Source organism: Anopheles nili, chromosome X (genome assembly GCF_943737925.1).
Source record: "Anopheles nili chromosome X, idAnoNiliSN_F5_01, whole genome shotgun sequence".
In the NCBI taxonomy this organism is placed as follows: domain Eukaryota; kingdom Metazoa; phylum Arthropoda; class Insecta; order Diptera; family Culicidae; genus Anopheles; species Anopheles nili.
In genome coordinates this window covers 3,944,220-3,961,353 of record NC_071293.1, presented here as the reverse complement: position 1 = coordinate 3,961,353, position 17,134 = coordinate 3,944,220, and the positions used below count along the sequence as shown (strand labels likewise).

Sequence of the window (17,134 nt, the reverse complement as noted above, 5' to 3'; positions counted from 1 at the left end):
TGAACGGTCATCTTCGCTACCCATCTTCAACTGGCTTCGATCCAGAGCCACTCCGGAGTTTTTTAGCCGATATTCTCTCCAGTTCGTCATTGCGTTCCTCTTCCAACTCTTGCAGCTGTACTATATTGTGCTCTATAAAACTTTCCCAATTCTCGGATCTTCCCAAACTCCCCGCTCTGTCGGTATCCTATCTTTAGCTCTTTCCATTCTCGAACGCATTACCACCGCAACAGCGAATTCCAGATCAAATACAGCCCGTTTCCTCGCTATCTTCACAGGTGTCGTGCTTTTCTCGTCGGCCGTCTACTTTGCCGAGGCGGGCACCGAAATGTCCTTTTTCAAGTCAATACCGGACGCGTTCTGGTGGGCGGTCGTCACCATGACCACGGTCGGCTACGGCGACATGAGGTACACATGCCCTTCCGGTGGCACCAAACCCCCTTCCTCCCTCGCGAGCGCTGCCCGCCTTCTTCTTTCCCTTTTTTCTGTTTCCGTACATTTTTCGTTTTCCACGTCGTTTTCTCGTGTTGGTTTTGTTTCCTAGTACCTCGTGCTCCCGAATTTTCCTCTGTTTCGATTCGTGCCCATCACCCGCCTTGTGCCTCTTCTCTTCGACACTCTGTTCGGCAGGTGTCTCCGCCTTTCGTGTGCGTGTGTGTGTATATTTTTTTCCCTTTTTTCGTTACTGTTTTAGCATCCACTCGTCTCTTTTCTTTCTTCTATCTGTTGTATGCCTGGAAACCCTTACTAGTTGTCACTCAGTGGATCTTCCTTCTTTCTGACACCGTCCCACTGTCGTTGTTGTTGTTGATGTCGTTGTTACTATTGATGTTGTCGTTGTTGTCGGTGTTGTTGTCAGTGTTGTGTTGTGATCATTAACGAGCGTACGATGTGGTTCGATGTTCCTGTTCTTCCCCATCCTGGAGCCACGCCGACTTCTTCGTCTATTACTTCGCCAATTTCCTTTTAAACCTTTTTTTTCTTAGTCTATCTCTCTCTCACTCTCTTTCTCTGTCTCTCTCTCTCTCTAGCATTTTCGCACTTTCTCGTTCTATTTCTGTGGTTGTAATAATTTGTGCTTCTTCTAAGCAAATAAAAGCGAATAAACCCGACTGTAAACCCAATTCCAATGCATTGCTAGGGTTTAGAAATCCTTCCACCAGAATGCTCAGGATCGGTTCAAAATGGGGATCGCGTGAGGTTTCGGCAGCCACATACACCCCCAAATTCCCACCCAATTCCGTATCTCGACCCTCACCCACACCCCTACCGCCAGCTGGCTTTCTTGGGAGGGACAAACGCCAATTAAAAAACTGGAAAAGAAAAGCACCCATCCCCAAAATAAATAAAAAAAAAACACAACCCCCGAGAGTAGGCGGGACGAAAGGCTTTCTCGCGTAAAATATAATTCTCCACGAACCTCCTTCCTCCCTCCCCCCCCCCCCGCTCTCCCTCCGCTCTTCTCATGCGACCTTCTTGAGGCCCTTCATCACAAAAGCAAAAAGGACCCGATCGGAAATGAAGTGAAACGCTCGTGCCACAAGAGAACGAAGGGCCCTTTGGTGCCACGGATTGAACTTGCTGACGAGGGTTTTCGATTGGGAGCAGCCAAAAGAAGTAGAGCGAGAGTGAGAGAGAAAAAAACACACACCCCGTGTGGTGGAATCCATCACCTAAACCATCTACCCACACTCCCATCTACGCCTGGGAAACTCTCGGAATGCTTTGGGGGCAGGAAAAGCAGCCAAGAAAACCCAAGCGCCGGTGCGCAATTGTGCAAATAGGCGTGCTCCGATTCGAAATGATATTGTGTTTTTTTTTTCCCTCTGTTCCTTTTTCGTTTTCATTTCACCCTCCATCCCATCCCTTTCCCTCACCCCTCGGGCCCTTTCTTACCCTTTTATTGAGTCCCCACTCTCTTGCGTCTTGCTATTTCTGTTGCCCCGTTCCCGCAGCACGCGCTCGGGCCGCGATTCTGTACGGTTTCGCTTCACGGTGCATTTTTTGACCTGATCCCCAACCCTACCCCAGATGTTCCCGTAGCTGTCATTGTTCGGCTTGATTGGGTAGCTTTGCAGATGGTTCGGTTTGGTACTTTTCCCGCTTCCCTGTTCCCACGCCCCGTTCCGGTGTGTCCTTCCAGCTATTGGAATCATATTTAGTAGCGAATCATTTCTCTCCCCCACCAATTCCTATTCACGACCCTCTATTGTGTATTGTGTGCCTCCCTCGATTTCCACTGAGTGTGGAACATCCCTCGCGCCCTTCCCTTCACTCCATAGCCCCCCCCCCCCCCTGAAAACGTCAGTCGAAGGCCCGTTTCGTTTCCCCACCTCTGCATTGTGTAGCACTTTGTCGCAAGCTCGTCACAATTGGCTCTCATTATGGTTTGTGAATGTATGCTGTTAATATGGCCGCCCAATCCTCTTTTCTCGTGTGCGTGCGTGTGTGTGTGTGTATCTGTGTGTCTCCTTGAATTCCCGTAGCGTTACACCAGATGAGCATTTGCCTACTTATTAGCGTGCGAGGCGTGTACAGCGAAACCAGTTAAGATGATGTTATTGAGGACATTTCTCAAGCACCCTGTATGTGTGTAATGTACTCCCGATTCTTCCCATCCAGTTCTCTCTCTCTCTCTCTCTCTCTCTCTCTCTCTTTCTCTTTCTCTAGCTAGTCTTTTTTAATGTACCCTCCTCCTTGATTCAGATTTGGTGTGTTCTTTTTGATTTTCCAAAATTTCAACGTCGAATTTCAAGAACTTTGTGATGCGTTACCAAATGCAACTAATTAGGACTTTGGAGCTTACCAAAATTACTGGTATTGGTAGAATCCTGAGCATTTCTTTAGCTCCTAAAAAGCTCAACTACTGGCGTGTTCCTGGAGAAACCATTGGTTCCAAAAAGCCAGCCAGCGGTGTAGCTTAATGACAGGTTCCGTGGACATCTTGAATTCGGAGCCTAGTGACGTCCAAGTTACATCTGCCTCTTCAGCTGCGGTTGGTACTTGTCTTTTCCGCGTACCGCTTATATCCATCGAACCGGAACAGGCGCCCTCTCACAGCCGATAATCCCCGGCAACGTGGTCCCCGCTATCGGTTCGACTGGTTGAATCCTGCCCAAGGTGAGCTCATGAAGAAGGACGGCCCAGCACATTCGCAGCCTCGAGCCTCGTGCTCGTCTGTCAGGAGAAATCAGAGCAAATTGGCACGCCGAATGACGTCCATTAACAGTCCCGAGGCTAGCGCTCAGCCACAGGTGCTGAATGCACCGAAAACAGGCCTGAATTCGCAACCACAAGCCATGCAACCGAAGCCACGATCTCCAACCAATCCCGGTGAATGGTATGGCTTTGTGTTTGGACGTTGATTAAACCCGGTACGCTCAACCGCGAGACTATCCGGGCTATGGTCCACTCTGTGGTCTAGGAAGCGCGAAATTAGGACGCGGATGGTTGGCTTTTTCGCCGGATAATCCCCGCTGCACCGGTGTTAGCCGATTGCAGGCAGTTGTTTATTTTTTCTCTTCAAATTTCCCGCTGCAGGCTCTCGTTTATCTTTCCATCTCGTCCTTTGAATGAATGTGTATGTGTGTGTGTGTGTTAGGGGTTTTTGTGTTTAGTGTCTTGTTTTTAGTTTTTTTTTGATTGCGTTTATCATCACTATCGTCTCTTTGGGCCAGGCTTTTCCTTCCGCTGTTTGGGGCCTGGTAAAATGGCCGGTAACAAAGCCTCCATGCGCCATTGTTTGCGTTTTTTCTTTCACCGGCCGCAGGAAAACGGACATCGCTGGTTCGGCCTACCGTGGTCGGTACACCGACGTTCCCCCGGAAACGGAAAGGATGCGTCCAACCGTCACGGTGTACGAAAGAACAAAAAAGCGCCCCCTGGCAGGGGTCTAAGGAACTGCTTTTGTTGGAATGCAGCGTAATTCTCTCTACCCACCGGTGGTATGGTCGGGGGAGTGCAATTTTTCATCCGGGATGTAAACCTTCTCTTCATCTTTCTCGCTGTCTTTCATTCTCTCTCTTTCTCTCACTCTTTCTCTCTCTCTCTCTCTCTTTCTCCCTCCTTGTCGGCTTCGTTTCCTGCTCCGGATATTCGTTCATATTGTTGTCCACCTTCCGGTCTCCAATTTTTCCTTCCTTCCTGTTCCTCTTTCCTACCGTTTCCCCTTCACCCACCGCTCCTGCTTTCCTCTCTGCCGCCCAACGACGGCCCTTCGTGCTCGTGTTCTCGTTTGCTACCCACCTCGCGCTGATGAGTTTATTTCGAAAGCATTGGACGGTTCCGGACAGCCATAGAATGTATTAAAAAGCCGCCATTAATAGCTTCCGTTTCCCGGGCTCCGGTCCCGCACGGAAACGAGGGCGACACGGTTCCAGCTCTACCTCCTCCCACCCTCCCCCCCCCCCCGCCTGCTCCTTCCTCACATTTTTCCCCTCGCTCGTTTGGCTCCCCTGATCCTCCTCGGGTTCCCTTCGCTCTCGCTTCTACGGCAGGTGAACCGAGACAGAGGGGACACATACACGCGTTCACAAACACACACACACCCACACACCCGCACACATAAGGACTTTGGAGGATGCTCCTCGAAGGAAAGAGCCGAAGTGCGCCCAGCAGTAGGGCGACCGATGACGAAGAGCGAAACGTGAGCTCTCGAATGCAGTTTGAAGCCACAGTTTTTTCCCGTGATGTGATGACGTGAGGAAAAATGCATTTGGTGATTTGTTTTTATTAATTTTTTTTTCGGTTTTATCCTTTTTACACGAGCAGCTGGCAATGGGTCGTTTTGAACCATTCGACCGCTAGTTCAGCGCATCCCAACGATAATTCCTAGCCTCGCATGAGTGCACCGAACGAGGGTTTTGCCCTTCGCGTTTGATTCGTTTAGAGAAATGTGCATAAAATGGCTAGGGCGGGGGGGGGGGTAGAAACTGATACTCCGCGTGAGAAGGGAGAGTGGGTAAATTTCGCTTCAATTTCCTTCATCTGAGAGATAGTGCAACGGACACCCCGACAAATGGGTCGTGTCTAGTTAATGTTTTTGTTTACTTTGCTTTATTATTTGAGCTGCGGTTGTAATGGAACAAAAAAAAAGAAATAGCACAGTGCTTTTACGGGAAAAGAACAACGGAAATAATTACTCAAACATAAACCCTGGGCAGCGTGGCATTTGTTGAGCAAACAATTGTACTGCGAGGGGATTAAATCGTGTGATAAAATGTACACTAAACAACCGCTCTCTCTCTCTCTTTTTCTCTTTCTCTTTCTTTCTTTTTATCTGTTTCTTTCTCTCTTTCTCTCTAAATCTCTCTCTCTCTCTCTCTCTCTCTCTATTTCTCTCTTATACCACCCGATACTGAATTGCAGGCGTTGTACTCTTCTCATCGGCGGTATATTTTGCGGAAGCAGGAAGCGAAAATTCATTCTTCAAGTCCATACCAGATGCATTTTGGTGGGCTGTAGTTACCATGACTACTGTCGGATATGGTGACATGACGTATGATATTTTCTCTTGTCTATATCATTTCTTTCGTTTTTGTTTTTGTCTTACAAACATCTCCCCTACTCATCCGGCCACCCCGAAACCCCAAACCCGTTGTGTATATGTTCTTTTCTAAAAACCACTTCTGCTTTGTTAAAAACCACACCACTTCTTGCCACATCTGTTTTAACGAATCGTCGTCATACACCAGCTCGAGCGCTTCACACGTTTGTTTCATTGTATGCGCTCGTTCTCGTTTTTCTCACTTTCTTCTCAACTCTTCTATTCGCATTCGTGCTCCATTCTCGGTGTTCTTCTTTTGTTCTAACGTTGTTTCCTTTCCTTTTGTTGTACTCATTTTGTTTTTGTGCTCTGTTGCTCGTTTTCTTATTCCCATTCGTTCACCTTTGTTTTTGTCCCTTCTGTGTTCTGTTTCATCCGTTAGTCATACCATTCGTCGATTGTATACTACATAGATAAATACGACCGAACACGTGCATACACACCCACACAACCATACTCGCACACATTCAGTTTCAAGCTACTATCTTCGTGCAATTTTGCCTGCCCAGTCAGCAAAACGCTCTCCTTTTCTCGTTCTACTCTGCGATCACCTCACCATTCACAGCTTGATCGCCTTGGTGAAGGTGTACCAGTTGCTTTTGACACTCGAAACACCTGCATCGATGTACACAAATCGCAATGTTCAGCCATTCCATCGCTGCCAATCTTCGCTTGTCACGTTTAGACGACACTACTTCCGCTACGCCTTTCCACACCGAACACATCACACAATCAAACCAAAACTGTCGTCCTGCTATCTGCATCTGCATTTGGTATCATCACCGGTTTCGCGCGCCTTCCAGTCCTATTCTCTCTCACCGGACGTAATGGGGCATGCGTTGCAGTCGTTCCATTTGATACCGGAGAGGGTGCTCCAACACCATATACATTGCACTTGTGTTTAACCCATACAAACTGCACTGCACCGCATTCACAACCGTCAGCGAGAGCTTACAAGCAGCTACCAACCTGACCTGGGGTGCGATGTTCATGCTCCATCACCAAAGCTGCCGATAGAGCACGGACAGCGATAGAGTGTACCATCTCGTGTAGTGTCTCACAGGCAGCATCCTGCAGGCGGCCATGTCCTGTGGGACCTGACGGGATGACTGGCTCGTCGTTGTACCGGGCAACACGTACACGCATACTTAGAGACATAAGCACACCCGCACACAGCCATCCCGCGGCATTACACCGGGGTGTACTCCCACCCGAGCTCAACAGAGGTACCTGTAGGTGGCGTAGGAGTAACCGGGCCTAGTAGTACCACTCCCGTTAGCGCGTGGTAGTGTGCGCCATTTCCTACTCCTGCACCACATGATGAAGGTTCCTCGTACACGCGATCGCATGCCACAACAGGCTACCCAAGGGTTTCCGCAACCCATCGCAACGGGTGCGCTAGGTGCCAATCGTTCCATTTTTCCCAAAACTTACTGCCCATCCGCGTCCACCTGCATGTGTGCGTGACACATCCGACATTCCCTTCTCACCAGTCTAGCAAAAAAACCCAAACCGGGAACGGTCACGCGATCTAGAGAGTACAAACGAAACATCTGACGTACGCCACGGGTAGAGAGTGTGCACCTATTTGAGGTTACCTGGGTCTGGGTTTTCTGAGCGGTGTGTGTGCGTGACCAGCAACCTCACACTGGTTGCTTTGATTGACTAGCGTATGCCGTGCTGGCAACACCTTCACACCTTGCTACAATGCAAATGATAGCGCACCGAACCAACAAGTTATGCATCGCTAGAATGAAGCGGCTGTCCGTACGCCTTAATGTAGGCAACGAGTTTTTGTTTTTCTTTTTCTTTGATAGCTGCCATCATTGACAGGTGGCGTTTCGAACGTTTTTTTTTTGCAAACCACGCTGATTATTATTGGCGTGAGGTGTTCTTCTTCGAGCGCAACCCCAGACATATATCAATATGTTCGGCGGATTGAGCTCCCTTTTTCGGAATGCACTGTTGCACTCGTGGGAACAAAGGAAACAATCCTCTTCAAAAAGCCTTTCAATACGAGCGGTATGTGAATGATTTCCCTGATTAGATGTCCAATTTGTGGTTCAAACTGCCAGTTTTGATTTCGCACGGGTTGCATTTTCTGATGGTGCATCATATCAGACGATGGGGCACACATTGCAACCGTGCGAGAGTGTGAAAACATCCATAAATGGCATATTCTCAGGGCGTAGTACACGGTTCACTCACGCTCGGGGACCTAATGTCGGTTTCATCTGCCATTTCACGCTCGGTATCATCCATTCAGCTCACCACACGATATTGCCTGAAACAAAAGACCTTTCTCGTTTACCTGTCCATTGCTGTGACACATCCGGGTCCACCAACCTCTAGTAGGAGGATGAGCAGACCGCATCAACAAACCTGCGACGTTAGCCATCCACCTAGATCCTGCATCCATTCTACTCCTTCCAGCTTCACTCATGCACTTCAGCTCACCTTCCATCGCACCATTTGGACGCCATTTCCTTCCGTGCATTTGCGTCATCTTCCATGTCCGGAGATCTCAGCACTTATCGCCTTCTTCCTGCTCGTTGCGGCACATTATCGTTCTCATTGTCATCATTAATCCCGAACAACGTGGCGGTGCCTTGTTCACCTGGCTTGGGGATTTCAACATGGCGCCGACCTCCAGTCCCGTTGCTGTCATATCCATCCCCAACGTGCATGCGTGCTCAGTGTATATCGCTTCGCTTACGCTTCCAGGGTAACTTGGGTCATTATCCTTTCCTTCCTGCTCACACATTCGCGGGCTCATAGCCCACGGGAACATCAGCTCACCATTCACCGAGCCGTGCATGTGTAGTCCTGTTTTCTTCTGTTTTTAATTTTTGGTTTTGCTTCCTTTTTCTTTGGAAGGCTCTCTCTCCAGACGGTCAGGAATGGGAGCCTTCCATTGCGTGTAAAACTATCCCGGTAGCCTGTTTTTAGTGCCAGTACCGTAGCTTAGTTCGTCCTCATTCTGCGCCACTAATCAGTCACACATACACATCCACACGCTACATGCCTGCTTGCTACACGTACCATCCGACGACCCTAAGCAGTAGCTCCACTATCAAATGCCCCACATCGCATACATCCTTGCTCTCTCACTCGAAACACACAGCTACACAGACGCACACAAACACACAAATACAACCACTCACACACCAGCTAGTTGGCGTCCTCCAGCGACCTGTACTAACATTTCTGACACACACTTTCTCGTTTTCTCTCTCTCTCCATCTCGACCAACAAAAAAACAAAAACCTAACCCCAAAAGGCCGGTCGGTGTGTGGGGCAAAATCGTGGGCTCGCTGTGCGCGATTGCCGGTGTACTGACAATCGCACTGCCCGTACCGGTTATCGTCAGCAACTTCAACTACTTCTACCATCGGGAAACGGATCAGGAGGAGATGCAGAGCCAGAACTTCAATCACGTTACCAGCTGCCCGTATCTTCCTGGCACTCTAGGTAAGGTCGCTGATCCTCCCGAAAGATGCCTGCTTTCACTATCGTCTATGTGTTTCTATCCCGCGCAGGTCAACATCTAAAGAAAACTTCGTTGTCCGAATCGTCGTCCGACATGATGGACCTGGAGGACGGGGTCGAGACAACGCCCGGCCTACTAGGTGAACAAAATCGTATGGTTCCATTTTTAGGAGCGCATCTTACCGATAAACAACAATTGCAGCAGCAGCAACAGAACTGCTGTAAACAGCCATCGAATGGTGGCGGTGGTGGTGGAGGTTTAGGTGGTGGTGGTGTTGGTGGAGGTGGTGGAGGTGTCGGTGATATCGGCGGGGGCCTCGGTGTCGGTGGAGGCAGTGGTGGTGGCGGCGGCGGTACAGGCGGCGGAGTGGTCGGTGGAGCCGTCGGCGGCGCCGCCGGAAGTGGTGGTGGTGGTGGAGGTGGGGCCGGCGGCGCCGGAAGCATCGGTGGAACGAATAATAATTTACAACAACGCCATAATAGCGCTTTAGCTGTTAGTATCGAAACCGATGTCTGACTACTGGGTATGGCTATTTCTGCTAGTTTATATTATAATTTACTTATTTTTGATTATAGTTCTGTATTTAGGCTTCGGACGGTGCTCACCGGTGGTACATGGGTCGAGGGTGTCTCTCCCGGCGTCCTACAGAGTGTCTTTGGAGTTCCTTCTCTTAATCTTCCTCGACAGCTGTCCTCGGAAGATGTCCACGCTCGCTCAGGCTCGATCCCTCTAGTGACTTCCCAATGCAAAACAAAAATCCTATTGCTCCCAAGGTTTCGGTGACTTCCCGATCCCTGGAGCGATCCGCACAACATCCCGGTATCTCTATCCCGCACCTTCTCCCGTCAGTCTGTCGCGTCTCTCCCACGGCACCATTCGGCGATGTACCCCACCAGCGAGCACCAGAAGCGGCCTGTAAGTAAAAGCATTGCTCCTTCATTATACGCACCTGACCGGAATATGATACATATATACAGCTTCAACTACACGTCACTCACACCACGCCTACTCACGCCCTACCCTTGTCTCCCTTGTCTTGTTCGGTACAAAGCTATTAGAAAGTTGGAAAGCAAAAATAAGAAGTAAAAAAAGCGTACGTGTGTGTTTGTGTTTGTGGAATTTGTTTTTGCGTAATTAGAAGCCGATCAGCTGGTGTGCGCACCGCGATCGCAATGTCTAGTAATCCGCTTGCCCGTTTGCTAGCCTCTAGCGTGCCTTGAGGATCCGGCGCCGTGGAAAGCGGGAAATCCCGCCATATCTGGGCGCTTTTCCGCGACTCCTTAGACGCTCCTGTAATGTCTGGGAGCAGTGACCCGTTTCTTTTCTATCTATCTCTTTCTCCACCTCTTTGTGCTTCTTTCTCCTTCTATACTACCTTGCGCCATTTTGAAGTTACGTCCGCAAGATGTCCGGACGGTAACTGTGTTATTTTTTCTCTAGCTCTCAGGTCGCAACACGCGACACGTCCCATTTCTGTGGGAAATTGTCTTTGCCTCTTCTATAACAAGTTGCCCAGCTTGACTTGCTCAGCTTCAGACGAGTCTATTGTACGAGGATCCTTGAAGATAAACCATAATGACTAAACCTTGAAGACCCGAATTGCTTCATGCCAAAGTCCCACAGCTCATTTTTGGAGCCGCATTTTTATGTCAGCCGGACCAACGGAGGAGTTGAACCCGGTGCACGATCCCGAACGCAACGATGCAAGTAGAGTATTGGAATACGATGAGTAAACGAGATCATAATCGAAACGCCTTTAAAAGATGAAAAAAGAAGAGATACAAAAACAAAGTATAAGAAAAACCTGCCAGACAAGAAGCTCGCACCTATAACTCACCGTAATTGTACCTTTAATTCGATCGTTTCGTTTATTGCCGATTTGTTGCTACCACTTCTACTCTTCTGTTACGTATGGTTTTCACGCGTTAATCTCTTTTGTTTCGTTCGATGGCAACGTTTTCACCTTTTTAAGAACCCCCATCTCGCCTCCAGCCCTTTCGCTAGCACGGGAGACGATCGCACTAGAGGCCCGGGGAGAGGTTCGTAGCCGAGCAGGACGCTCGTAACGCCCTTGGGTGCGGGGGAGGGGGGGTTGAAGAGCTCGGAAGCTACACAGTGACAAGGGAGGGGCCAAGGGGAGACGGACGAGTGCCCTCTCCCTCAAACCCACTCCCGTCAATTCCCTCACAGACAAGCCAACACCATTCCAGACAGACAACGGCCCTCACTCACACACACTCATACACACACACACACGCACAACCACAGGTACAGAAGAGGAGTGGGGCGTAAGAGAGCCCTTCGTCACCAATACCAGTCTACTTTGATACTTTCTCTCTCCCGACATCTCTATCCCAAATTTCTCGATTTGAAGAAGTACAAGAGCAAACGAGCTTCAATATGCACTCTAGGAATATACACCTGCAGCCTTCTGCGAGGTCTGCTGAGACCGTTCCGATCTCCGCTTTGTACAAAACGAAATGAACGAATTCTTACTGATCTTTATATCCCACCCCTGCCGCGACGCGCTGTTAGTAGCTACTGCTCGCTACACCTCCGTCCCTCTATTCCAGAGCTACTGCGCTACGGTCCACCTTGTTGGCTCGGAGTCCACGCAGAATGGCTCGAGCCTGGGTGAATGCAGACCGTTTGCCTACCTTTCGCTTGCTCGTAGCCACGTAGTAGCCCGTTCGTATAAATAGCCACTATCTCTAGCTAGCTCTAGCTTCTCTTCTGTCTTGCTGGACGCAAGTCATCCTCCAGCAGCGGATGAGCGTGCTGCTCTTATTGGGAAGTTCGCCACACGGGGCCAGACAGGGAACAACCGGCAAACACAGACCACAGTCTCGAGACCTACGGGCTCGCTGAGCTCCTATACAAAACCACTACGACTGGTAGGCTGACCTGGGGAGAACCTCTTCGGAGGAGTCCCGCAAACGTGAACCAGGGTTGGAACTCATCAACTACAGGGAGGAGTTCCAACCTCAGACATTCGGGACGTCCAAGAACTCGAAGACGACGACTACGACGACGACCAGTCCAGTTCCTCGAATCCTCTCCAAGACCTCCAAAAACCTCGAGAATCTCTCGTATTTCCCGGACCCCTCTCGTTCCCCTCTTACCCCTCTCTCTCTCTCCCGTTCCTCCCTTTCCCTCAATGTCTGTGTTATGTTCCCGTGTACAAAAAAAAACAGTCCAACAAACGCGGGCTCATCCCCATCACGCGGGACGCAACGCCTCCCGTGGGTGGTAGGGTGGCCGCATCTTCCTCTGAACACCTTCCGCTAATATGTCTTCTTCATTCTCTCTCTCTCCCCCCGCACTACTCCACGTGCAGTGAAACGAACACTTCGCGCTATTTTTTGGCCAGCGGAACTGATACGTTGGCTGCCAGTTTCACCGAGAGCGGTCTGAAAGGAGACCGCAATGGCCGGAGCACCATCGCCGGTTTGAGCACCACACACAGACACATACAGCGAGACACCACGTGACAGTCGTCGACCGTAGCAGCAAGGAGGTGGGGGTCTCGACGGTTCCTTCCAGAGTTCCAGCCAGCCCACGAGGAACATCGAACTTCAGCAGGACCTCAGCTCGGCCATCACCTCAGCCACCGTCCTCGAAGGGTGTTACGTGGAGTCCGGAGGAGTCTGTGGTACAGGGTGAGGACAGGGATTTGGGGCAAGTGGAGCCTCACCATACCGGAAGGAATCGACAGCTGCAGGTGCGGGGATTGGGGCTCCGGGGAGCAGTGGTGAGGGGCCGGATTTCGACGTCACCTGTAGATACCACCAGCAGAGGAGTGTCATCTGAAAGACAGACAGAGAAAGAGAGAGATAGTGAGATAGAAAGAGAGATAGAGAAAGCTAGAGAGGGAAAGGTAGCCGACACACGCGATAAGGACACCAATGGATGCAGCAGGATGGATTCGGCCGCCCCACCAGCGCCCTTGCCCACCCCCGGACGCCCTGGAACAACGCCCTGGAACGGTGGTGACCTCACGCGGAGAAAGACGGAACTAACGCAACCCCCCAACCAGCGATACGGAAGCTAGCGGAGGGATGCGAAAGAGTAAAGGATAAGCAAACAAAACCTTCAAGCGAGGAATGCAAAACATACTCCCCCCACACACATACAAATGACACACGAACTCGGACACTCTCACACACAAGCAAAACACAAAAATGTACAGCCTTCAATCTCGCCGGGCGCGCGCCTGGCTACTTTTAGTGTTAAAGAAAGAGGAAAAACGAAGGAAATTAATAATTATAATAATTAATGCTGACCGATTGGTAAACAAAATGGGCCCGCGCAGCAAGCGAAAATGGCGCGGGTTGTGGCGCCGACACACTCACACATGGACACATGGGGGGGCTTGGGGAGCGAGCGCAAAGCGAGAGTAAAGGATGAAAAAATGTTTAAAAAATACACAAACAAACACACAAACATACAAACACACACACAAACACACGGTAGTGACCAAGCGTCAGGGTGACCGAAGGTGCGAGGCGAGAAAGCAAGAGAAAAACAAAACTAAACAAAAAGAAAAGAAAAAAAACCTAGTGACTCGTAGGCATAGCACGCCCCCTAGCCGCTTTCCCGAAAGATATTGCGTTTTTATTATCTCGTTCGTTTCTTTCCTAATTAACATTTCTGCTACTGCAACAAACAAACGAAAAATGAAGCAAACCAACAAAAAAAAAGATGATACAAAAAAACGAGCCAGAAGCGTGAACACAAGATGAAGTACTATATCGTTGCGCACCGTCGTAAGCTGTGTGCGCGTGAGGTTTATCGGAGAAAAAGGGGAGGGAGCGGTGCAGGGCGGTGGCTGGTTTTTGAAAATGGGAGGCTCTCGGCTGTCCGCAACCCCTAAAGAGATGCGAAGCGAAGAGAAAAACCAGCGAACCGAAACGCAACCCCCCCTAGAGAGTAGGTGCATAGTGGTTTAGCGGGGTGGGGGGGGGTTGTTGCCGCTCCGGCCAGGGTGTATGTGTGAGAGGCAGAGGTAGACCCTAGCGTTCGGCCGTACGTCCGTTCCACTCGTCCTTGACGCGAGGACTGAACACATTATCCGCAGTTTATTGCGTATTTTGCAAACTTTTTCATCTATTATCAACCAAAACCAAAAAAAAACTTTAATATAGATTTAAATCCGAGAGAGAAAGGGAAAGAGAGAAAGAGAGAGCGGAGAGGGGAGAGGAAACAATAGAAAAGACAGGAAATAGGCAGGCAGAAGTAAACGCGCAAGCATCGGCTGATGATAAGAAAAATCAGGAGGGTCCGAAAGCTAATTAACGGAAAAGGAAAACACAGGATACACTCACACATACCGACACTCACACACCGACATCCAGACATGTACACACCCAAGCAGGATGAGAGGAAAAGGGAAAGCGACGAGTCGGAACTACTACAACCACTGTTACAAACAGCAAAACCAAAGGGAACGAAACCAAAAATAAGTAAATAATCAATAATTAACGTGAGAAGTGAAGCAGTAAAAAATCATAGCAAAAAAAATTAACAAAAAAAAACGATTAACAACATCATTCGCAGCCACACACACATAAAACGTACACGTAACATTACAAGCAGCATTACCTTTAGCAAGCAAGCAAAAAAAAATTAACGAAGTTAATGAAAACAAAAAACTAACGCGTCGCATGCAAAGCAGCAAAACCCCAAGGCGTAGGCACACCTTTAAACAAAAAACGAAACATACAAGCTAATCGCTTCTGGCGCACTTGGTCGAACCGGGCGAAAGGAAGCGGACGAATGGTGAGGTGCTAGGGTTAGGGCTGAACCTCGAGGGCTGGGGGCAGGTCTGGTACTGGTCGAAGCGTAGGGCAAGGAACGCAAAACAACACCAGACAAGACACGAATCCTTTTCTGTTCGTTTTCACGCAAGAGATGCACCGGCGCAGCGAATACCAACTAATAGCGAAGACTTGGCCACTCGACTCGATCCACACACAGATGCCTCCCACACACTCCTACACACACAAACACACACACACATAACATCAAACTCCGGCTCTTCTGCCCATGCACGTAGGGTTACCGCTAGAGGGCGCTAGGCAGACCAGCAGCAGTAGTGTACTAGCTAGTAGCGCCTGATCTGTCAGATCTGCCTTGGGTTGGGCTAGAGTGCGCATGGTTAGCATGCTGTTAGGGACGTAGCTATAGCCACACTAACACTCTCACACGCAAGGACTCCGTAAGCCCTCCTCTTTCGCACCAACCCCCCCCCCCCCCCATCCACCCAAACACTCCTCGCCACCGTCCATCCTTGATCGTGGGCAGGAGCTCGCTTTATCTTGCTACATTTTTTGATCCAATTCGCCACTTTATTCCGATCGTAGGCTACGCGAGAATGAGACAGGGTGCGAGAATGCGGGGCACTGGAAGCAGGTGGGACGCGGCGGAAGGTGGAAGGCGTCGCTAGGTACACTTTTATGCAGAGCAACTCATCCTAAACAAGCTTAAAGTTAAAGTAACGCGTGTAGGCGAGTATGTAAGAGGTTTAAGTAACAAGTTTAAACGCAACGCAAGTAAAGAAGTAAACGTTATAGTTAAAAACGCAACACACCCACATTCACACCTACAGACAGCCAGCAACACATACACAAACACACACACGAACACATTGAGGTACCCCAAAGCGAAGAGTGAATGGACGTTTGAGCGAAGCATTACGGCAGGGCCGCAGCGGTGCCACGCTCGTACCGGTCCCTCTCCCCGTTTGTAGATATTCCTTTCGTTTTTTCTGTATCTAACTCAATTCTATCTATACGCGCTCCTCGCCGGGCCGGCCAGTGAGCTGTTTGGTGACGGCTGGCGAGTTTGCTTAAGTAAATTCAAAAGAAACCAAAAACAAACCAAAAAAAAAACGAACAAAAAAGTATCCTACCTACGTTTAGCCGAGGGCACACGGGAGGTAGACACGCATCTCCGCAGGGCGAGGAAGCAGGTGTCAGGACAGCAGGGCGAGTAGACGGTGGCGTGCCGGCAGGATGTCTCCATGGCGCACCAGCGGAATACGGCGCGTAGGATTAGCGATAGGTTGGCAAAGGAGCGTGGGAGTCCTCGTCGTCTCCCTTCCCTGGCCAAGCAAAAAATTGACACGAAAGAGTGGGGGAAATAAAATTCTAAAAAAAAAACAAAGTCCTGAAGCTTAACGAGGCAGGCGCGCACTCGTGGACGTTTTTTGGGTAGATTTGCCAGTAGTTTGCCAGTTTATTATCATCTACTAAAAAAACAAATCCGACAAACGATGCGAGCGAGCAGCATGACGGAGACAAGATAAGTAAAGCATAAGAAACTCACACTCTATCCTAAACCCCTCCCCCTCAAGAAAAAAAAACACACACGAGATATTATAGAGCAAGTACTTCAATAGAATTCTTAATCAGATTAATTTATTATTCATATATTTTTTCTATAAAATAAAGAAAGAGGTTAACGTAATGCTCTTTATAGATTCTAATTCAATAAAAAGAAATAAAGAAGCGGTAGAACACAAAAAGAACTCGTAATCGGAATAAGAAGCACATAGTGACACAAATTATGATGAAAACACTGCGCGAAAGCGAGCAAGAAGCGAACGCGAGAGAGACAGAGATCTTAAGAAGTAGAGTGCACTAGAAGACAGAAGTTAGGTCGCAAAAGCCGTGTTACGACATACGTTTACACTGACAAACAAACACACCTTTACCGGAACAGAAACACTACACACATACAACACACAAGTACTGACAAGGCATACAAGCTAAACCAAACAAGTAAACCCAAGCTACTTTAGCGCATGAGTCAACGACAGGATAGCGTCAATAAAGCAAAGCAAACAAAAAAAAGTGCAGAAGAAAATTTAAACAATGAAGTAATATGCAGAAATTATGCAAATCAAGGCGTGTGTAAGCTTATATCGTATAATGAATCTAAGTAAAAACAAAACCAAAATGAAAATGAAAAGAAACGATGAAAAATTACCAAAAAAAAAACAAAACAAATTATGATAATGAATTCAAACGAGAGAAAAAAAACATGTTAAGAAAAAGTGCTGCCATCCCAATTGTTGCGTCCTTTTAGTACACTACGAA

At 48.9% G+C, this 17,134-nt stretch overlaps 1 protein-coding gene across 1 annotated transcript in view; it reads left to right on the top strand.

Annotated features, from left to right (window-relative positions):
* The window catches only part of LOC128728591 (potassium voltage-gated channel protein Shaker), a 107,862-nt gene extending 90,728 nt beyond the window's left edge, over nucleotides 1-17,134 (top strand). The window contains exons 9-12 of the mRNA XM_053822219.1: nucleotides 5,368-5,497; nucleotides 8,826-9,016; nucleotides 9,085-9,558; nucleotides 12,373-17,134. Coding sequence (XP_053678194.1) covers nucleotides 5,368-5,497; nucleotides 8,826-9,016; nucleotides 9,085-9,551 — 788 coding nt within the window. The 3' untranslated portion in view covers nucleotides 9,552-9,558; nucleotides 12,373-17,134. The remainder of the gene's footprint in view (nucleotides 1-5,367; nucleotides 5,498-8,825; nucleotides 9,017-9,084; nucleotides 9,559-12,372) is intronic.